The 23,510-nt window shown below is 38.6% G+C and overlaps 2 protein-coding genes and 1 long non-coding RNA gene across 3 annotated transcripts; 2 read left to right on the plus strand and 1 right to left on the minus strand.

Annotated features, from left to right (window-relative positions):
• The first annotated feature begins 3,900 nt into the window (after positions 1–3,900).
• LOC114458606 (cilia- and flagella-associated protein 44-like) lies at positions 3,901–17,142 on the plus strand. Its single transcript, XM_028441026.1, has 18 exons — positions 3,901–3,990; positions 4,737–4,899; positions 5,082–5,184; positions 5,267–5,483; positions 7,665–7,779; positions 8,640–8,804; positions 9,691–9,840; positions 9,916–9,963; positions 10,733–10,832; positions 12,619–12,713; positions 12,836–13,039; positions 13,720–13,743; positions 13,816–13,926; positions 14,029–14,181; positions 14,279–14,491; positions 14,797–14,939; positions 15,766–16,045; positions 16,956–17,142. The coding sequence occupies exons 1-17, from the start codon at positions 3,917–3,919 to the stop codon at positions 15,863–15,865; spliced, it is 2,178 nt and encodes a 725-aa protein (XP_028296827.1). The 5' UTR covers positions 3,901–3,916; the 3' UTR covers positions 15,866–16,045; positions 16,956–17,142.
• Positions 17,143–18,385: 1,243 nt separating this feature from the next.
• LOC114458629 (uncharacterized) lies at positions 18,386–19,090 on the plus strand. Its single transcript, XR_003673085.1, has 2 exons — positions 18,386–18,572; positions 18,698–19,090. It is a non-coding gene; the product is annotated as an uncharacterized LOC114458629 (long non-coding RNA).
• Positions 19,091–19,562: 472 nt separating this feature from the next.
• LOC114458608 (zinc finger BED domain-containing protein 4-like) lies at positions 19,563–23,160 on the minus strand. Its single transcript, XM_028441028.1, has 2 exons — positions 20,465–23,160; positions 19,563–20,260 (listed from the first exon to the last, which is right to left on the minus strand). The coding sequence occupies exons 1-2, from the start codon at positions 21,706–21,708 to the stop codon at positions 19,582–19,584; spliced, it is 1,923 nt and encodes a 640-aa protein (XP_028296829.1). The 5' UTR covers positions 21,709–23,160; the 3' UTR covers positions 19,563–19,581.
• Between the last annotated feature and the right edge of the window lie 350 nt (positions 23,161–23,510).

The raw sequence follows: 23,510 nt of genomic DNA on the forward strand, positions 1-23,510 counted from the left end.
AACATGCTCTGTTAAAAGCATATTACTGCAGCGCTTCTTTCTCTCTATGTCAGGGGTGGACAATTGTTTTTTACATGGGGCCACGTGAGAACAAGAAAATATTATGGAGGGCCGGACCAAAACTGAACTGAAATCTGCATAACATTAATTGTGTTTCTTTATATAAAGCAGTAAATAACATTGTTTTGATAAGCTAGAAAGACTGGTGAGAATATATGTTACAATTGAGCAATAAAAGAGAGAAAAAAATGACATTTATTCACTAAAACTTCCCAAAACAATGGTTAACAAAATGTGAACATTTGTACAGTTTTTGATTCACTATATTAGTGACCATTTTCAGCCACATTCAGTATGACATTGTATGACATATTGGAACATTTAGGTGCCTACATTTGTTGGTTAATCACATTCACACTCATTGTTAGAGCACCAGGGCCTTGTGTTGAATTATTTACAGACAAAATCCTTGAGATGTTTGAAAAAATTAATAACAAATCATTAATTTTGTGTGGTGACTTCAATATAGATCTGGGAAACCCTTCAGCATCAAATGAATTTAAGAATGACATGAAAAGTACGGATCTATACCCAATGATAACTAAACCAACAAGGGTGACCACTCATAGTGCAACTACCATTGACAATATATTTACAAATGTACATGGTAAATTAATCAGTGGTATCTTTATGACAGACGTGAGTGATCATCTCCCTATATTTATAATTTATGAGAAAACCTGTTATGACATTGTACAAGATGAAATTACAACATTCTTTCGAGATAAATCTAGTAAGGCTATAGAGGCCTTCAGAGAAGATCTGAAGAAACAGAACTGGGATAGGGTATACAGAGATAATGTTAATACCGCCTATGAGGCTTTCATGACAACATTAATTAATCTATATGATAAAAATTGTAAAATATCCAAAACGAGCGCTCATACCAACAAAAATGCTGTTAACAATCCATGGATGACAAATGGACTGAAAAATGCCTGCAAGAAAAAAAACTATTTGTATAAACTGTTTCTAAGAACAAGAACCAAAGATGATGAAGTTAGGTATAAAACATATAAAAACAAATTAGTTGGAATCATAAGAAGGCAAAAAAAGGATTACTATACTAAATTGTTAGACAAAAATAAAAATAGTACAAAAGACACATGGAGCGTAATAAATACTGTCATGCAAAAATGTTGACATTTACAATAAAACTGAAATTGTAAATGAATTCAATAATTATTTTGTAAATATTGGCTCTACTTTGTCACAACAAATTCCAGATGGAAACATCAATGATGGAACAGTACCAGATAATATTAACAGTATTTTTCTTGAAAGTGTACAAGCGAGTGACATATTGACAATTGTCCAGAAGTATGCCAACAAAAAATCAAATGATTATACTGATATGAATATGGTATTGATAAAGCAAATTATAGATGTAATTATTGAGCCTTTTACCTATATCTGTAATTTGTCATTTACTTCAGGAATATTTCCAGACCACATGAAAATAGCCAAAGTTATTCCACTCTTTAAAAAAGGAAATAAATCTGAATTTTCTAATTATAGACCAATATCATTACTTCCACAGTTCTCTAAAATTCTGGAGAAGTTATTTGTGATTAGACTGAATAAATTTCTAAATTAATTTAAGATTTTAAGTAATCGCCAATATGGGTTTCGTCCTAACCACTAAACTGCTACAGCAATTATGGAACTAAATGAAGAAATCGCCAATGCTATAGACAAAAGGCACTATTTATAAAGCGTCTTTGTAGATCTTCAAAAAGCGTTTGATACGCTGGACCACAAGATATTGTTGCATAAATTACATAAATATGGTATAAGGGATGTGGCACACCAATGGGTTACCAGCTACTTGAAGGGGACATATCATGAATTTAAATCATTCCTTTTTACATATAAATCAGCATAAACTTTTTATTCAGAGGTTATTTACAAAATGTCAACAACAGAAGACTTGTCCATCCAGCCTTACATGTTCGAGCCAGAGTCTGACCCAGCGGAGCGAGATGAAAATGAAGATGATGAACCTGCAGAACCCTAACAAGTGAGCTAACACAAGCACCGAGCTAACGCTAGCGCCAAGCTAACGTCACCAAATGCATTTTAATACAGTCTTTTCAAAGACAAAAACAGCAAAATGAAATGACTAATGAAAACTTTCGACTTAAATTAAATCACGTAGGCCATATCATCAAGGATCTAAAACGAGCACACAGCGCTAACATATGAAGTCTGAAGACGGTGCAACTGCTAATGTTAACAAAACCATGACAGGGACGTCTTTTCATCACACTTTTTAGCGTTATTTACAGCTTACCGAAGTGCTCTGTTCGTCGTCTCCAAAGTTTAGATGATGAAATGCTGCCAGCACAGCAAAGTCTTGGTCTCTCCTGGGACATAAACTCAGACTCATTCACATTCAAAGTGGCCATAACAGACAAGCCTTACACACGTCGTGGTGTGTTATCTGTCATTAATGGTATCTTTGACCCATTGGGACTGGCAGCACCAGTGACAATTCAAGGCAGACTGTTACTACGAGAATTAGCCAGTGACAACCAAGAGTGGGACACCCCTCTTCCCGAGAACAAGGCAGAATCATGGGAAAAATGGAGAATGTCATTACAAGACCTGTGCAGTCTTCATGTGCCACGCTGCTATGTGTCATCTTCACTTCCTGAATCTACCTACACAGAACTATGCATCTTTTCTGATGCTTCCAGCTGGGCTGTGGGAGCAGATGCCTATCTGAGAACCATCTCTGAGGGCTCACATCCAAGAACTATCAACACTTTTCAACATGGAGCTCCCTTCTCAGAGCCATCTCTTTCTTGGTTCATCAAGCACATTCTCACATGTCAACAAACTCATCAGTCAACGCTTGTAAAGGATGTCATCGCTGTACAAAGCCACGCACGCCAGAAGAGTTGGAGGTAGCCAAAAGGCTCATCCTTGAGTCTGTTCAAAGAGATACTTACCCTGATGAGTACACATCACTTCAAACAAACAAGGAACTTTCCAATTCAAGCGAAATTCTGAGTCTTGATCCCTACATGGATGGCAGTCTTATCAGAGTTGGGGGACGCCTTGGACAAACCTGGACTCTATGCTTCTGCAGAACAAACACAGTTGTCTGACGCATGAAGTACTGTGCACTTTGATGGCTGAGGTTTCGTCCATAATCAATGCAAGACCGCTGGTCCCAGTTTCATCTGACCCCTCATCACCATTTCTGCTTTCACCTGCAATGCTTCTGACACAAAAACCACCTGTTCTTCCTCCACCAAGAGAGTTCATTGGAAAAGACTTGTCAAAAGTCAATGGAAAAAGGTACAAGCCCTCGCCAATGAATTTTGGAGTCGCTGGAGAGAGGAATAAATCGGCACCCTTCACTCAAGACGAAAGTGGCTCAAGACCTGCCGCAACCTGCAACCTGGAGATATTGTGCTCCTGAAGCAATCACAAGCTGCCCGAAATGCATGGCCAATGGCTATAATCACCTCAACATTCCCCAGCAGTGATGGTAAGGTGCGCAAGATTGAGGTTAGGATATCATCCCAGGGAACCTCAAAGACTTTTCTGCAGCCCATCTCTGAAGTCATTCTTCTCCTTGAGAATGACCAGTAATTAGTAAAGTATTCAAGTAGTGGCATTATCATGCCAGACGGGGAGTGTTCTGCCCTGCAGGTTAATAAATAGTTTAATTTGTTTCTTAAAAATAGTTGATTATAATTGTTGTCTTCCAGTTTTAGTTTGTAATGTTAAAAGCACAAATGCACATTAATATTACCCAAAGGTGTATTTTATTTTGAAGAGGCTTGTAAGAGTTGCAAGGTATCATGGGTAATAAACCTGCCAGCTAGCGTCAGTGTGCAGTGTAATGGTGGATAGATGTGAACATACAGCTACATCTTCCTGGTTTAAAGTTCTTCTACACTTCAGAAAGCAATGGCTGTGAGTATATACTTTGTTTAAGAGCTAAAGTAACCTGATTGTATAACTTTTAGATACTTTATGTGTGTTTAAAGAGTTCGTTTTTGTGGCTTGAAAATACTGCTATTAGATTGTATTGCCATGCAAAAAACGCCATCTTGTGGTACATAATGGAACAGCAGAAATATTATTGTTACTTTTTACATCTTGTAAGCATGTCTACATGACATTGCATTTGTTTAATGGTTTAGTAGTGATTTAAATGTTTATATTTTTGCAAGAAGACCAAGTGGTTAATTGTGTACATTTTATTTTGTGTTTTGCTTTATTGCAGTTTCACTCGTAATAGCATGAGTCTTCATGTCACAAGGTTTTGTGAATAAAGGGAGCAAGACGCTCTGAACCTGGCTCGTAAATTCGAGTTTGGCTTGCTGTTTATCTGCGTTAACATACTGGGCGTATACAACACGTAGTGAGAACAGTACAGTTACGTTTTATGGGCTTTTTGTTTTATTAAAGGCTCAGTAAGTGTGATTAGTTGTAATTGAACTTTAGTCATTTAGGATGTAATTGTAATTGATTTCAGGGGGAAAATAATAATTGTAATTGGAAAAAATGCTGGTCAACATAATCAATTTAGTTGTAATTGAACATGGATAATTGAAGTCATAATTGTAAGTTTGGCAGAAGTATGTGTAACTGTATAAAGTGAGGCTGTAGTCAACAGTGCATTACCAGGTTATGGTCCTCATCCATCCGTCCCTCAGTCACTCCTTTGGTTATGACAGCGAGCGCAGATCAAACCTGATGCTGCTGGATGACAGAACTCTAGTGTTTATAGCAGGAAACCTGCTTGTACTGCTGCAAGTTCACACCAAGGAGCAGAGATACCTGCGTTCCTGCAGCGGAGAAGGAATAGGTGCTATCACAGTAAGCTGATCTCCTGACACACTGACGATGTTATCATGCATACTCTGCTCAACAAATGTATATTTAACAAAGTACCTGTAATGTAGGCCACTTCCAGTCTTCTGTCCCCAGTTTTCTGACCAGCTTCTTTTGTTGTGACTAATATTAATCACATGTATATCTTTATGTATGTTTGTGTGTAGGCTCATCCCAGTAATGAGTACTTTGTCGTAGCTGAGAAGGGAAACCAGCCTCTCATACTCGTCTATGAATATCCCTCATTGAGACTCTACCACATCCTCAGAGGTAAACATGATACATAATATCTATTAAGCATTTTTGTCATTTTGGATGATGGAGGCTGTTTTCTTATTTGCCATGTGTGCAGGAGGCACAGAGCAAGTGTACAGCTCTGTGGACTTTAACCTGGATGGCAGCATACTGGCCAGTGTGGGCGGAGCCCCAGATAACATGCTGACTCTGTGGGACTGGAGACATGAGGAAGTGATGCTGAGGTGCAAGGCATCCTCACAAGAAGTCTATAGAGTCAGATTCTCCCCACACAACCCAGAACTGCTCACCTCATCAGGAACTGGACACGTCAAGTAAGGAACACAATGATTACCCCTGACTAGCCTGGAGATAAGCCACACCCACTTCCTTACTTTTTGTAATCACCTGTAATAAACATGATATAATAATACAAGGAGATTAGGATGGATTCCAGGCTAAGTACAGAAGGTGCAGCAGGAGCACCAGTGGCTCCAGGTGTGACTTTTCTTCACAAGAAGGTATTTTATGTAAACGACTAAGATGTAAATATGAATAAAGCTTCATGTACTTCACTGAAATAAAAAAGAGCACATTTTTATGATAAATACTAGTTCAAAGCTTCAAGGTTGCTGGGGAAACAAAGCACTTCTTTGAATGACAAACAGCTCAATCTGACTGATATCATCTTGTTATGGTGAAATGGAAGGATGCAATAACAGAAATATTGAACTTGTTCATTATAATTAGAGCCCTGATGGTTTAATCTCGTATTTATTTATTTTTAATCCTGAGCTGCTGTTTTATTGAAATGAAAAGGATTATATACTGAATCAGGACACGTTAGTGAGTTTGAACTTTGTTATTTCAATCCAATAAAATTCCACTGAAACTAACAAACTGAACACCACAAATCACTGCTTTGAAAAATGTCAGGGAAAAACATTGTTTTTAAAATAAATAAACAGATATAAAAATAGTTTGATAAATATTTGGTAAATTCCAGCAAATAAACAGGTATGGGGGAAAAAGATGACATTTTTAAATTATAAAAGCAAATCATAAAAAGAAATACTCGTGTTAATAAAATTATGCTTCATAAAAAATTTTTATGTAAATGTATTTTTCTAACTTTTTTAGTTTTTCAGTTTAAAGACTATATTATAGCTCTAAAACCAACTAATCTGCAAAGGAACACGTGAATTGAGCATCATCTTTTCAAACAATTCCCAGGCAAGGTTATTGTGTAACATTTAAGCTTTTGTGACCGTTATTACAAGTCCACACTGCTTAAAGCTGAGGTATGTAAGTTTTTTTTTTTTTTTTTATTTGGTAAAAAAATCAATAATCATTTTTAATATATTGTATTGCATATTGTAATCCAGTGTTCTGAGTGGACAGTGAATCTCTTATCCATCTCCTGGCTCTGTAAATGATCTTTAAAAATGCATGAGTGTGATGCTGGACTTCAGCCAATCAGAGATGTTTCTACCAACAGGGTGATCTCATGAGCTGTTTTAAGCATTATTATTGGCTGCTCAAGCTGCTCTTCAAAAGTTGATGCGCTTTCTGGATCTGAGAGTAGGGACAGTCCCATGGCTCTATATTCTAGCTGAAGTCTCTTATCCGGCTTTTGGCACAGCAGTTACACGGCAAATCAAGAGGAAAAAGGAAGACCGAGATGGAGAAGCAACAGAATAAAGGCAAAAACGTGTTCAGGAGGAACAGAGTCCACAGGGTCGGTGTGTGCAGCGAACTGCGAGTGGTCTGCTTTCAGTCAGCGCAGTCCGCCTCGAGTCAGAGAGAGTGAGAACAGACGGAATATTTAGCTTATTAAAAATGATCTAAGGTGGAAATAACAGACCCAATTCATCTGCAGTGTGGACGCAGTGTGTCTGCTCTGATCAGCTGAGAAATGACTGCTTGTGTTTGCGGAGCAGCTGTGACTCTGACCCTCTTACTGTCCTCACAGCAGTGAGTGATACGTGCTTTTATGTCTCGAAAACATCAGAAAACTCTCCAATAACACAAGATGAAGTTCCTACATTTGTTACTCGTCTCTATGGAGAAAACAGTCGCAAAGAGTTCCACAGTGTGCGCGTGCGCGCAAGTTTTGTTTAGGAGGGGAGCGTGGAGCGCCTCACGATTCTACATACCCCAGCTTTAAAGAGTGGTGTCTGTCTGTAAAGAACTTGTTTACTGATATCATTGCATTGTGTAAACATAAAGAATTTCTTTCATGTTTGTTATTTTCTCAGGTTGTCATGTATCTTCATGTTATTTGGCAGGAGTGTCATAATTATGAAGATAAAGACTTTTTAGAGGATGAGAAAATATTAATATTACAAATGCATATTTCAAGTCATCAGAGTAATCAACAAACTCCTCAGGCCAGGATTTAAAAATCCTGCTTTCTACCTCCTTCAAAAAACATTAGTTAGTGAAGACTTTTGTTGTGAAAAAAGACCTTATGTGACATTGTGTGATTTTATTTCTTCTTTTTGCATCCTGTTTAGGTTTTGGACTATTTCTCCCACATTCACAGGTCTCAAATTGCAAAGGGTTATGGGATATTTTGGGGAAACATCAGCCACTGACGTAGAGGGATTCGTGGAGCTTCCTGATAGAAAGGTAGGTCACCTGCTCCAGTTATGCAGTACCTGGCATTATAACTTTCTCAGTTCAGAGATGACATTCAGCTCAGATTCCTTTCATGCTTGTAGCCAAAGACAATCCTAATGTGGCATTTGCTAATTGATACAGATCCTACAACCAGCTTTTTTATGTGTTTAGGAAACTAGGATAAAGTTCTGCTAGAGAAAAGAGATGTGTTCTGGCTTTGTGACCAATTTAAACTGAGCCTGACTTCTGTCACCGGTTGGTACAGTAAAATCAGTTGTAGAAACCATCTTGTTGCTGATGTAGTGTAAGACACATGCATTTTCGTAAAGAAATTAAAAACAAATGCACTGCTAAATACTTCATTTGGAGCAGAAAAATAAGGATTCACAGGGACAGCTTTTTATAATTTTCACTATCTCTGTACTAGCTTCTGGAAGTCAGATAAAGGTCATTTGTGTGAATAATTTGATGTCACAATTTGTTTTTGGTCAAGTTTGTGTATATTCATAACAGCTCTGATTTGTTGGTGCCATTAGTACGCAAATATTTCTACTCTCCGCTCCTGTCCCCCCATGTTAAAAACAACTAAACCCCCCCTACTTCTGACAAAACATTCTTTCTCTTAAGTCAGAAAAAACATGAAATATATAGCTACAACTTTGTCAAACCAATGACAGGTCAATTATATTTTTACTGAACATAAGGCCAATAAGAAAATGTTAAGGACAGATTTTAACTACATTTTCCTCCGATGATTTTAATACCATTAATATTCTGGCCCATTTAATGGTTCACGACAAACAAATTGACTGGTTTCTTACTTCACCAGTGCTTTTGGTTCTGAATTGACTGAGTCTTCTCCTGGTTAGGTGGTAACAGGTACAGAATGGGGTAACCTGCTGCTGTGGGATAGAGAGGCCATCAAAGTGGAGATCTGCCGAATAGAGCGGCAGAGCTGTCATGAGGGGACAGCACAGCCCTTTTCCTTAGAAGATGGACTGTTGATGACTTTTGGCTCTGATGGGGTGATCAGGGTACGATTAATCTTCTCTACGTGTTTTATTTTGAGCAGGTTTATAGGGGATCACATGCAGCTTATTCATGCTGACAAGGCAGGAGACAGTATTGGCTACAGGCGGCTATTTGTCTAATATTGTGTGGCCCCTAAAGTAAACACACAAAATGACTTCAAAAACACATAAGACAATAGAAAAACTCACAAAACAGCAGAAATTCACAAAATTGCTCTAAAAACCTATAAATGACCAAAAAATACACAAAAGGACAACAAATATACCAAAAATTACTCCATAAACATTGACTATAAAAAAAAACCACTCAAATAAAAAAAAACTACACAAAATGAATTCCTAAAACACACAAAACAACAAAGATACACAAAATTACAGAAAAATATACAAAATACAAACAAAAGACAAAAAATTACAACAAACAAATATACATAAAAATCTTGTTGTTTATTCCTTTATTTATGAACAGATTGGTTGTTATTATGAACGCTGACATTCATATGGATAATGTGGCCCTCGGATCGAACTATCATATTTTTGTGGCCCCCGCTGTAATAGAAGTTGCCCATTTCTGCTGTACTGGATGCCAGTGTGTCACAGGGTCACCACCTACAGACACTTTCATTCACACAGCATTATTCAACTGATGCCAACAAACCACTATTGTGTTAATAATTGTCAATGTATGACTCATCAACATCACAAGAACAAGTCTCTCATTACTTTTGAACTAATGAAGGAACTTCATTATTAGTTCTTCATTTGGAGCTGCTTTCATTTCATTTTTGAATTGACCCTTAAAAGAACAAATCTGTTATTGCATGTGGAAACCACACCATTATTCTATTTGTATGTAAGGTGTATGTCTTACTATGTAACTCTGCCACAGGGCTGGGACATTGAGAAAATCAACATGGCTGACACACACAGTGGAAGGTTAGAAATGGAACCCATTAATGAGCTGGTAGTTGGACACAATGTCTGCCTGTCATCTGTGGTGAGGAGCCCCCTGCCCAACTCCTTCATCTGGTTTGCCCAGGTCAAATGCAAAATCATCAACACTTGTGTCTACAATGCACCATAACGCTAGAGTCTGTACGGTGTGTTCCTACAGGATTCCAATGGAGCCATCTGGATACTGGACCTTTCTTTCACCAACACTGTGAGTGAAGATGGTTTCCCTGAATTGATTTTCAGATCATTTACATGTTTGTTTATTTTTTTATTTCCGACAATTATTGGCTTTGGTGTCTCAACTGTTGGGGTGGGTCACAGAAGTCTGTCGTAGAGCCTTTCTAGGCGTAACAGCATTGTACCATTTTTACATTACATTTTGAGTTAGTTTAGTTTAGTTTCAGTCCTTAGAATTATATTTAATGATAGATGACAAAAAACGATTAAATATATAATGAGAAAAAGGGATAAATAGGTAAAAGGTCCTAAGTAGGCTATTTGCCTGTGGGTGAAAGTCCATTGCTTTTATTTTGAAGGGTATTACTACTAACTTTTTCTTAGAGTACAGTCTATTTAGGCATCACCACATGGCAACAATTTAGTACTTTTTTCCCGCTAACTAACATTGCTTTTCACTAATTAGTAAATAGGTTTTCAAATGAAAAGGTAATTTTGTGATGTATTTTTTACTCCACATTTTTCCCCTAGTTTTCAGCTTGCATATACAAATGGCAGCCAGAGACACACTTTAGGGCCAAATACATTTGACCACCTTATATTTTTCAGGGTTTAGGCTGGCCCCTTATCTTTGTTTAAACCTGCCTGTGATTTTATGATCACAGGTTCAAACAAAACATGTTATTTAAATGAATTTGAGAAGTAAAATATGACTCCATTTGTGTTGTGGCTTGCTATTAAGAAGTGATGGTGGGTCCTAAACAGTGAAACAAAGGCTGTGGTTACATCTGTATGTGCAGACTCCAGATCCAGAGTGCCTGTTTACTTTCCATGCCGGGTCAATCCACGGTCTGGATGTTTGTAAAACATCACACCTCATGGCCACGACAGCTCCTGACCGTGAGTACGCACACACACAAGCACACACACACTTGACATTTAGAGAAATGCTTTCTTCCTTGGATTAGTATGGAATAGTCTCAGATTCTTATAATCTCCTTAACATAATCTCCTTTTTTGAAGTTTTACGATAATCCAGGTCTCGAAAAAGAATTATACTAAACCTGGCCAGAGGCCGGTTATACAGAATTATACAAAAATTGTAAAAACTGGTGTTTAATCAATGTGTCTGTGCTCCAACTATTGGTTTAGCATTATCGTTGCAGATATTGCTCAGACTTTCTCCTTCGATTTAATTTCGGGGGAAAATCCCGCTCTATCCCTGTCATTGCTTATGTGTCCTTGGGCAAGGCACTTTTCACACATGGCCTCGTATGAATGGGTAAGAATTGTGCATGAATAGGCGTGGTTTGCCCCAGGGCAGCTGTGGCTACAATGTAGCTTACCACCACCTTTATGACTGGTGTGAATTAATTGTGCTTTCTGTAAAGCACTTTGAGTGTCATTAGAAGTGTTATATGAACACAAATACGTACAATTCTAAAGTCTTGAACTATTGTCTAGATGTCTTTACATATTTGCTGTTTTTTCTCTCTTTTTCCCTCAATTCCAAATTAAAGGTCAAACTCCTGTTCCACACAAACATATGTTAACTGATGAAATGTATAACTAAATGTTTAACCCCTTTCCGATCATTTCCACATTTACAATCACCTTTTGCATAATGTGCACAATATTAATCAAAACATGATCGGACCAGTCCATGATTTCATTAGTCTAAAACTGTATTATGTTGTCTGGAACTAGACAAACAAAGAAGCATCCAGATTTTGAATAAAGTCTTAAAGCAGAACTAAGTAACATGCAGTTAGCGCTGCCCCTAAAGGTTCCTTTTGGTTATGCCACTGTCGTAAAAACGCTGCACCCCACGCCACCTGCCCCACGCCACAGCTACATGCTTTTCTCTCCCAAGACGGTAGCAATCGATCACTGAAAAATCCTAATACAACAGTGACACTATGGGTGCTTTCACACATAGTCCCATGTGACCATGTCAACAGTATGAGGAAGAGAGACAAGTAAAATAAATGAATGGGAGTAACACGGAAGGGAGTGTGGCAATGTGTGTGGTGTGTTTGTTTGTGTGCTGACAAAGCGGCTCTGAAAATGGATGGATAGATGGATGAATATTTGTGTGTGTGCTGCCTGATGGAGGGCTGGCGTGCGAGTGTGTGCGTGCCTGTTGCCGCGACGACAGTGTGTGTGATTGCTCAGACAAAGATCTTCTCTGCCTTTTTTTGACAGCCTCCACCATGATTTAAGTTTGAGAAAAGTGAATTTGTAGACAACCGTGTGCAGCCACGGGGCTGGTCATAATCTAGCATTAGTTTGTACTGGGCTGTCGTAAAGCAGTACGTCTTGCCACCGGGTCGGAGGCAGGGAAAGTTGCAAGTGTGGTTTTCTGGCCAGAGACAGCAGGGAGAGATGAAAGACCCCCCAATCACCCCATAAACACTTGTATTACCCTCACAGGAACTACGAGAAGGTTTTATTAAGGTGAAAAGGTTACTTGGTTCTGCTTTAAGAAGACACTAGATTAGTGATGATTAATATAATTAGATTCTTTGAGTTCAGGTTTTATTGAAACCTCAGTAGGTGAAACCAGCTCTCAGTGTTTAGATTGAGTTTGATGATATTTTTAAGTCATTAGTATTAGATATTAGAAGTTATAGAAGTTGAGTTTTTTGCTTGTATAGGTTCAACACTATCCTGCTTCTCTTCTCAGGCTCAGTCAAAGTTTTTGACTTCTTGGCAAAAAAACAATTGACCACCAGTTGCTTCAACCAAAGTGGGACTACCATCAGCTGGGCTCCACCATGGGTATATTTGCTGACATCTAAATTTGCATTTTTAAACATTTCAGTTTTATTTATTCACCTTTCACAGTAAAACCAGCTTGACAACTTAGACATCATCAATACTTTTCTGGTTTCAACTGTTAGGTGAAAGCGAGCAGTGGTCTGCTTGGCTTTGAGGATGGAGTCGTTCGTTTATTGGAGCTATACAGACCTCAGAGTTTGTATGCGGTATCCAGAAGCAGCTGTGAAGAAGATGGCAAACTGCGCCTCAAACAGGCCTTTAAACCTCACAGTGAATCTGTAACTGCACTGGCTTATGAGCGTAATGGGGAGATCCTGGCTACAGGGGTAAGAAGAGGTTTAGTTGTGCAGTTTTATTGAATATTGCTGTAGATATGATACTGTATATGATATGATATAATGAAAAATAAGCAGGTGTTACATCATGAGTTTAAGTCTAACAATAAAACTGACAGTTCTCAGTTCTTCCCTACCCCGAACCATTTTCCTACGCTGACTCCCTCTTCCCTTTCTCCTCACTTAGGTGTAACACTGCCCTCTGTTTTTATATTCTCCCTTTAATAAGTGTTTCTTATCCTTCCTTAGAGAGGGCTGGTAATGGTCACAATTATGCAATAAAATGAATTAATTCATTCATGACATCCTCCAGTTTGGGAACCACTGATGTAAACAATCCTACCTTTAGACATCTTACTACTATGAAAGCATATCTAAAATAGATTAAAACATAACTTTGTGACATTGCTAAACATTAGAATACACGGCCCTTTGATTATATCACTACACTGCCTATCCTTGTGGATTTATCCCTTGTTCTCCAAGTCTGAAATCATGTACTATATTTAATTTATATAATCCGAGTCTCAAATAATGAACGTAGATGTCAGATTTTTGTTCCTCTGATTATGACTGTTATACAGGTGAACTGTCTTTAACAAGAACTTAAACCACTATGACACAACAATAACAAACTATATTGTAAACATTGTAACCTCTTTATTTTCCAGTGCAATTTCAGCAAGTGTAGCTTGGTGAGTTTAAATAGTCGAGTAATGAATAAATAAAACATTTGTAACCTTAAGTCTTTTTTTGTAACTACTCAGAGCGCAGACGGAACAGTGTTCTTCTTTTCTGTTGGGGAAAAGTACCTTCCTATCGGCTTTATCCATGTTCCCAGCCCAGTGCAGGCACTTGAGTGGTCTCCTGCATCCCATGTAAGTCTTATTCAACATCCTCACCATATAGTGCTGCAAAGATTGTGTCTGCTGAAAAAAAACAACTATTCAATCGATTTTTTCTTCATTGTCTTAACACAGAGCAATAACAGACTGCTCATTCTGTGTTGGAGTGGGCATGTGGTTGAAGTGAATTGTCCCAATCCCAAGGATCAGGAGCCACTTAAAACCTTCCTGCTGCCTGAGCTGCACAGGAGGTCATTCAGGTTCCAGAGTATCAAATCTAGAATCAAGGTCTGAAGCCCAAAGACATTGTTTAAAGGTTTTTAAAAATACCAAAAACTCCTTTGAATGAAGATGAGTTGTGTCATGTGCGTTGCTGCTTTTACAGAGACAGGAAGACATTTTAAGACTTCAAGCTTTAAAAGAGGAGAAGAAGAAAAAGGCAAAAAAGCTTTTAACCTTGCTTGATGCTAAACAAGAAGAAGACGAAGAAGAAGAGGAAGAAAAGGAGGAAGAGTTACCACCAATCTACATTCCAGATCCTCCAAGTCCTCTCTATTGTGGTTTCTATTCAGAGCCAGACCATTTCTGGCTTTCCATGGTACTCATAGACACATATTTTTATGGAATGACTCAAAGAATCAAATTTGATGAAAAATATTCAGGAATGTCTAACACCCTTCTCTATTGTGGTCTATATTCCATAGACCACTGTACTGTACATTTTTTGTTGCTACTAGCTAACTGTTTCTGTTTAAACACAACAAAGAATGGCAGATTTTTTAGTTAATTATTATAAATGATTATGGTTATAATATCATTTTTATGAGCCAATATAACCGATGAGTATTATTGAGGAGTTTTATTATGACACTGAATCTTTTTGTTCTTTTCTTTGTCGCACAGGGTGGCTTTGACTCAGGTTATTTGTATCATTGTAAGTTCTCAGAGAATCAAGACGAGGAACCAGAAAAGCAAAAGGATGAACCTTTTCACTTTCTACCAATCCACAATGCAGACAATGACCCAATTTGCTCAATCACCTTCAGGTAGACGGAGATCAAACTAACAAGTTGACTCTTTCATTTTAAATTCAGTTTGCAGAGCTGAAAGGCTGAAAATGATGTCCATGTTCAAATATCTGTCAATATTTTAGAGGATCTTGTTTAACTTCAGATGGATGACAAAACAAGATTTTATAGCTTATTGTATTAAATCGTTCAGAGTTTTTGGACACAAGTCCAGCCCTTTCCTGTATATTAACACTGGACTTTAATTTACTATTAGGAGCGGGATGATACACTGAGTTCAGGATACGATACAATGGATGATAATGGGCTCACTATAACTTTGCAATACCATATTTTTTGAAAGGAAAAAAAGGCAATGAAAATGCAGTTGGACTAATAACTATAAAATAATAATGGATTTATATCACTTTAATTAACCCTGAAAATACTTACATACTCGGGGTATGAACTTTTTAACTCAATGAAGAATAAAAACTAATCATAACAATCTGGTGTATAGGAGATCGTGTGGATTTATTTTTTAATCTGACTCCCCCAAGAGATACCACTCAATGTAACACTTTGTGACGTTTTAATACCGTGATATCTTGTCGCATGAAATATCGTCCCACTTTTATTTACACTCAACATCAGAATCATGTTAAGAGAAACTTCATAGACATTTTAACTGATTAGATGAGTATGTGTATCTTTTTAAAATCCCCTCTGACAGTTAAAACATCAGGCAGCTTTGTTAAAACCCTGATTTGACAGATGATTAATTGTGTGTGCGATTGAAGGTTGTTTACCAGTATACCTCAGAATTCCACTTTATACCTGACTTGTCCTTCCTGGTGTTTTACAGCTCCAGCAGAGAGCTGCTGCTCTGTGGCATGCATTCAGGTTCCATCAGAGTTTACCCTCTGCAACCAGGTGACCTCAGCCTCACCTCCATGCAATCTTAGTGGGTCCTCAGCCTCCATGATAATCAGAATGGACAACTGCACCACATCCGCTGCAGCCATGACGACCTCTTTGTTTTAACTGCTGGAGATGACGGGAACATATTTTCCTTTACAAGGCGTCCACCAGAGGAGCTACAGAGCAGCCTGCAGAGAAAGGCTGCCATGATTCCTTCACCAAGTGTCAGTATACCTTTCAATTAGCATTCTGCATGGCAATGGTCATATTAATAAGCCTTATGTATTTTTGATGGATATGGTACTTGAAACACCTGCCACAGCATTTTTTTGTTAACAATACAAAGAAAAATGATGTTGGTAACAAGAATAACAATTGGAAGGACAACAAATGACGCACCACAATGTTTACCTAGAACAAGTTTTTTTTCTACCCTTTCAGATGATGTGCACATGTGCATGCAGGCATACACATCATTTTTATGGATTATTTATATACAATATTTCTCCTCATTTCTATCGATCATATGCGTTCTAGTTGATTCAATAATGAATCAAATAAATTAAATGACCAAGTAGGTTTTTAGGTGCCGGCAGCCTAAGTTTGTGAAAACCTATTGTATCCTGCATGTTATTTTTCTTCCTTGAAGCAAATCATGCTTCCTGTGCTCGAACAATCACCAATGTTTTCCACAAAGGTCTAGTCCCATGTCAGATTGCCTCAGCTGCAACATCAGGCCAATAGTCCTAAAGGTGGTGCTACAGCAAGTGTCTAAAGGTAAAAATGTTGAAAATTCACAACAAATCAACAATATGTGCAACAAATTTGCGACTTTCACCAAAATGGCACTGAAGAAATGTTTTTACTTTTAAATCAATTGCAAATTATGAAGTCTAAACTTGCTACAGCTCATCTTCAGACTGATCCACACAGATTTTTGATACATTCAAAACTGAGCCTACGGTGCATCAAAATATCTGATTTTTTTTTTTTTTATCTCAACTATTTAGACTTTGTACATTGTCACCACAGAGAGTTTCTATAATTCACCTGTTAACATTTGCAAAGTCTTGATGTTCATGTAACCAACATAATTAAAATGTGTTGACACTTACATGATATTTAAATTAACAGGTGGGTCTAGAGAGCAAGTCACTGGTTCTGGACATTGAGGACCCAGCAGCCTACAGGTCAGTGTTTAGACTGTTCAGCTAAATGTTTTGCAGTGACATGCCGTGACCAGTAGGGTTGGGTAGGCAGGGGGTTGCAAATCGAGACCACCAAAGACAATTTCATATGTTTCTGCTGGCAAGTGTCAATTCAATTCAATTCAACTTTATTTGTATAAAGCCATTTCCAACAAAGTCATCTCAATGCGTTTATCAAAATATAAAATTTATAATAAGAAAGAAAAAAACCCAACAAGATCCACATGAAGAAGCATTTAGCCATCTAACAAAATCAACATCGTGAAACACCATTAAAGAAACATAAACAAATATTTAATATAGCCTCCATACTCTCCCAACAAGATAGATATCATGACACACATCTGCAGTGTTATAAAGGGGTACATGTGCGGGTGCAAAAAAAAAACTGTTTATTTAGCGTTTAACATTTCTTAGTGCAGTGGTGGTGATTTGTGTGTGTGTGCGCCTGCACTTGCACGTGTACGTGTGTGTGTTAAGAAGAGACACTGTGCAGTATACACTTTTTTACTTGTCTGTCATTCATACAATGTTTTGTATTTCCTGTGAAATGGATTCAGTGCAGTCAATAAATTCTGAATTTCTTCAGTGACAGATATCATAACGTATGATATCGCTGTATCGTGATATAATTGTTACCGTGGGCAATGACAGTATCATATCGTGATGTACCAGCCCTAATATACATGGGTAGGCATCGCCTTGGTGGGCTGGTCCGGTCAGCTATGTTTTTTTTTTTTTTTTAGACAATATTGGTCTAAAATTGGCAGAAATGTGAGAACAATTTAAACTGGCGTGAATGTGGATAAATTGGCAAAAATAAGCATGAAATATGGTGAAAAGAGGTTAACAGTAACAATAATGGGTCAACATATGTGACATTAAGTGTAAAAGTGGTGGAAAGGGTTTATCAGTGCAGAAAAGGCATTTCAATGTGATGGGGAAGTGGCAGAAATGGGAGTAATGTTGCAAAAATGCATTAAAAGGAGCAAAAATGTGTCAAGAAAAAGTGATAAAAAAAGGTTAAAATATGGAAAGTTTGACGTAGCTGCAGAAAAATGGCCTCAAAATGTTTAAAAAAAATGACTTAACTTGTGCAGATATTTTAATGACTTACTTATGTTTGGCTTCCATTCAGCTACAATAACATGTACGTGCTGAATGATGTTAATCAAATGAGTCGTTAGCTGTTGATGAATAAAGCCGATGAGCTGTGGCAAACAAGACATCTCTGTAAGTGACAAAAGTATCTAAAACAGAGGTATAGCTGTGGTCTCACAGATCGATAAACCAATGATCAGCAAAAAAAGATGGAAAAGGTTGAAACTGTTGCTCGAAACTTTGTTTTGACTAGTGATGGGAAAACCGGTTCTTTCCTCTGATTCGATTCTTTAACTCTCGAACATTAAATTGAACGAGTCCCGAACGAATCATTTCGTTCATTTGTACAGCAGATGGCGCTGAAGCCTGCACAATGCAGAACTCATACCGCCGACGTGTTTTCTCCAACTATAAATACTGTAGACAAGATGGTTTGCTTCAGGTGACAAAGTATAACACACAAAATGCCATAAGCTATTCAAGCCATTTGAAAACCCAGGAAAGCTAACACACACCACAATAATGTAACTTGTGTCCTGTATCCTCTCTGTTATCATTGTTTAACAGCACGGCAGTCTGGGTAACTGTCACGTGACAGTGAAAACAGACCAATCAGAGAGAAGTAATGCTGCTGGCGCAGAGCTCAGCCTGAGCCAGAGCTGTGAACCGATGAACGATGAACGAGAAAGACCCGGTCAGCCCGCGAGTCATGTGACAAAGGAACCAGTTGGACGAACGAGAACGAAGTACTGAGCTGTGAACGATGAACGAGAAAGACCCGGTCAGCCCGCGAGTCAGACTCGTGACAAATGAACGAGTTGGATGAACGAGAACAAGTACTGCTCTGCTCCACAGCCTGAGCAGACAGAGACCCTTTCGGCTGAGCAGTCGATCACATGACAGCTGGGGAGAGGACAGCGAATGTAAAACTAATTTTGACAATTAATGATACAATTAAAACAAAAAATAATAGTTGATGAGTTGCCTATGTTTACATGGTGCATTTATTGTGTCCAAAAAGTGACATTATTATTATTACTATTATTGTTATTTTTATTGTGTTTGTTGTTATCATTGTTATGTTTGATTATTTTGTGGCAGAGTATAACACAATAAATATGCTGATATAATTTTCGAAAATATTTATTTTTAAAGAGACTTATATATAAAACACACTTTACATTATATACACAACACTACACACATCTAAGAGACAAAAATAAAGTTAAATAGAAAAAGTTAAAGAATAAAATTAAATAAAAACCAAACCAACAATATTGCACAATTAAAAGTGACACATGTGTATTATATACACAACATACACATCTAAGAGACATAAATAAAGTTAAATAGAAAAAGTTAAATAAGAATAAAATTAAATAAAAACCAAACCAAACCAAACCAACAATATTGCACAATTAAAAGTGACACATGTATATTAAAGGCCAGCTTTAAGGCAAGTTGGCATTTAGAAACACAAGCTGGCGGACCTTGGAGGGGCTGAGCCTGTTCCGTCTGTCTGTGATTATCTGCCCAGTCTTTGAGAAAACTCTCTCAGAGGGCACAGATGTGGCCACAATGCACAGTCTAGTTTTCATCACCTCACACAGAGTTTTGAATACGGGCGAGCACATCCTCCACCATGCCAGAGGATCTGATGAGCGGGATAGGAGTGGCTCTGCCAAGTAGGCCCGCATCTCCATCATGGCAGCAGTTGAGGTGCTCGATGTGGCAGAATCTGAGGAAGTGGAAGCCCTGGTGCTTGCAACCCTCTCATCGAAGTCTTCCCAAAACATGGCCCCTGTGCTGGCAGCCACAGAGGGATTTTGAGACTCCTCCTCCTCACTGTGACTGGGGTGGTTGTGTGCTGCAGCAGCTGTGATTCTCTTCACAGTGTCCTCTGCAGCCTTGCTGTTAACAAAAGCTTGCTTTTTGAACCTTGGGTCCAAACAAGTTGCATCAGCAAGCTTCTCAATGTGCTCCACCTTGCTGAACCTCTTCTGCATTTCAGACATCAGGCTGTCCACCAGTTTTTTAATAGGTTCATGGACTGACGGGCTTCTTTGATGGCGAGCAACAATCCTCTGAAGACCTCTTGCCATCAGAATCACTTTGGAGGCAGTCACAAACCTACAGACAGAGTTCAATTATTCATATTTTGTTCTCAAAAGCAGTTATAACAGTGTACTATCACAGATCAATGTCATGTGTCTTTGTTAACAGTAAGGATACAGTTAAAATCCATCACTAACTATATATATATTTTTAAATATGAAGTTTGTGCTTATTAAAAGTGAGTTAGTTTAATATAAATGAATTACTTTAACTACATACCTCTCAGCGCTCACTTCAACGGTGACCTCCTCAAAAGGTTTGAGGATGTCCGCTGTTTCCTGAGCAATTTCCCATTCCTCTGTGGACAGTGTGGATAGGGGTGCATTGATAAGTGCCAGGGTGGAGATGACTGGATCCTTGACATCAATGAACCTTTTCACCATATAAAATGTGGAATTCCACCTTGTAACCACATCCTGCTTCAAGCGCAGCTGCTCCTGGCCCATCTGTTGCTGTGTGGCCTTCAGCTTGTCTGAAGCAACTGTGCTTCTGTGGAAGTATTCCACCACAGCTTTTATTTTATGAACTGTACCCTGAACCTCTCTAAGTGCAGCTCTCACAACAAGATTTAAAACATGAGCAAAGCATGGTATGTGGTCCCAGTGCAGGTGGTCTCTCAGGGCTGCCACAATGTTGCTGGCATTGTCTGTGACACAAGCTACAACTTTGTCACTGACACCCCATTCATCTGCAACTCTCTTCAACTCACTTGCCAGGTGAGCAGAAGTGTGTCTGTCTGTCAAGACAAAACAGTCCAGGAGATGGGATGTCATTGCAAAATCCTGTACATAGTGGCAGGTCACAGACATGTAGCTTGTGGTTGTTACAGATGTCCAGCAGTCAGTTGTGAGGCATACAGCAGGAGCATTCTTGATTTTCTCCAACAACTCAGCTCTTATCTTTCCATACATCTTTGGCAGTAGAGTTTGAGAAAGTGTTTTCCTGCTTGGCAGAGTGTATGAAGGGTCCAGGGTCTTTGTGAATTCTTTGAAGCCTTTGTCCTCAACGATGGAGAATGGTTGATAGTCAGAAGCTATCATTTTAACCAGTGCTTCATCCAGTTTGCTCTGCCTGAGTGGATCCATTGGCCTTGTAATGTAAGTGCCCATATGTGTTTGTTGTGGCCTCCGTGGTCTAACTGCTGTTTGGGTGGTGGTGGTGGGTGCTGCTGGTGTACTGGATATTGCAGAAGCTGTAGCCAGTGTTGCAGCAGCAGTGATTTGAGGTCCAGATAAAGTGCTACTGGTGGAGATATTTGCAGCTGCTGCAGTGGCTCCATCGTCACTCTCCCCCCTCACTTGTGCTAACTGCACAGTTGGATGTGCCGTTTTAAGGTGTCTTCTCAAATTTGAAGTGCTTCCTCCTTGGGTTGATAAAATCCTTTTGCAAATATTGCATTTGGATTTAGTGGCTGAAACCTCACTGAAATGGTTCCAAATGTCACTCCTTTTCCTTCCACTCATTTTTCTGACCTGCTCAGACCCCTGTTGTTTGTGTTCTGATTTTACCTGGCACTTAATGTAAATGTAGGTGATGGGTGGGGGGATGGGTAACTGCCCATCATGGAGCCTTGAATGACAGTAGCGCTCAATTTGTGGCCCAGAATCACGTCACTCCTAGTAGTTCACTCTGTGCGACATTAAAATGTGACGAGGTGAAAAAAGCTATATCATTAGAGTCAAACAATTGCCACTTTGCACACAATTTCATGCCAAACCCCATTTAGCTCAGGTAGTAGAAAAATGTATAAATAATTACGCCAACTTGTGACGTGAATTAGTTTCGCACAGTGGGAGTGGATGCGACACCGGCATGTGCCGTGACTATAACCGAGTGAACCCCCTGTTGCGCTGTGTGAAAGTGTGTACGACTAATTATGCTCTCAAGTGCTCTTAAACCAGTATGCAAATTTGGGCTATGTGAGCTGCTGATCAGAGGCTCTAAAGTTAACATTTAGTGAGAATTTGTGGTGCGTTTCCACCTCCTTTTCTCATCCGATGCAAACCCGTTATGTAGGCTATCAGACTGACAGCGATACTGCAGCAGCAGACGAGCAGAGCAATACACAGATTAATATAGCGCAGGTAGACTTATATAAAAAATAAAAAAATCTCATGAAATTGTGACTTTTTCTCCGGACATGTCACAGAACACAGACGTGTGCAGAAAGTTTTGAACATGAGCAAAAGCAGAGTGGGTAACCGGAGCTATTAAGTGCAGCCTAGATGTTTAACGTAATTAAAATTATATTATTCAAATAAAAAAGGTTAAAAGAACCGGAGACCGCTGATTAGTTATGATTTCATGAATGAATAACGTATTGTGGTATTTTACTATTGTGTGGCAAATAACACAAAGTTAACACGTTGATATAATTTTCGAAAGTATTTATTTACAAACACATTCATTATATAGGCTATACAATAACACAACAAGGACTGAAGACCACTATAATTATGATTTCGTGAATAAATAATCTATATCGGGTGTCACATGACAAATAAACTGTAGATATCAGACATCAATCATTTCCTTGTTCAGCTCTCAGTCAACAGCCCCCCAGCCCCGTAGCTGTCTGAGCCACAGCTGTCACGTGACGAATGAACGAAAGAGCAATCCGTCATGATCCGTATGAACGAATCGTGAACGAACCGAACGAACTGCAGTGCTTGCTGCTCACAGACAGCCTGTCTGTCACGTGACTAAAGAACTGGGACCTGAGAATGGATCCAGCTGAGTGAGTGGTGAACGAATCATTTCTGTTTCCTGTCTGCTGCTGACTGAGCTCATGCAGCTGCTGCCATGTGGCGAGAGAAGGTACTGCATGAAAATGAACGAATCGCTCCCTGAGAAGACTCGTTACTCCCGAGTCATATAAAAGATTAGTTCATTTTGAACGAATCGTTCACGAACGATACAACACTAGTTTTGACGTCCACTGTAAACATTTGGTTTATTGACATTGTTGGAAAAGTTTGGCCCATTGCATTGTGGGATATGGTATCCCGGCATAGACGAATGCATAGAAGGGTTTTTACTTGATTTGAAGTTTTACTTTTTGATTTATTTAGAATTTGATAGAAACTGCACTTTTTCTTTAATTTGTTGGGTTTTGTGTTGTAACTAGTAAAACTCCTATAGACTGTTTTAACAGTGTGACTATTCCTTATGTTCAGTGTCCCTGTTGTGATATTCTGTATTATCTCAACTAAAAATAGCTCCATACTTTTATTTGTTGGTTTTCAAGTTGATTTCCTCAGTTTGG

Source organism: Gouania willdenowi, unplaced genomic scaffold, assembly GCF_900634775.1.
Source record: "Gouania willdenowi unplaced genomic scaffold, fGouWil2.1 scaffold_14_arrow_ctg1, whole genome shotgun sequence".
NCBI classification, from domain to species: domain Eukaryota; kingdom Metazoa; phylum Chordata; class Actinopteri; order Blenniiformes; family Gobiesocidae; genus Gouania; species Gouania willdenowi.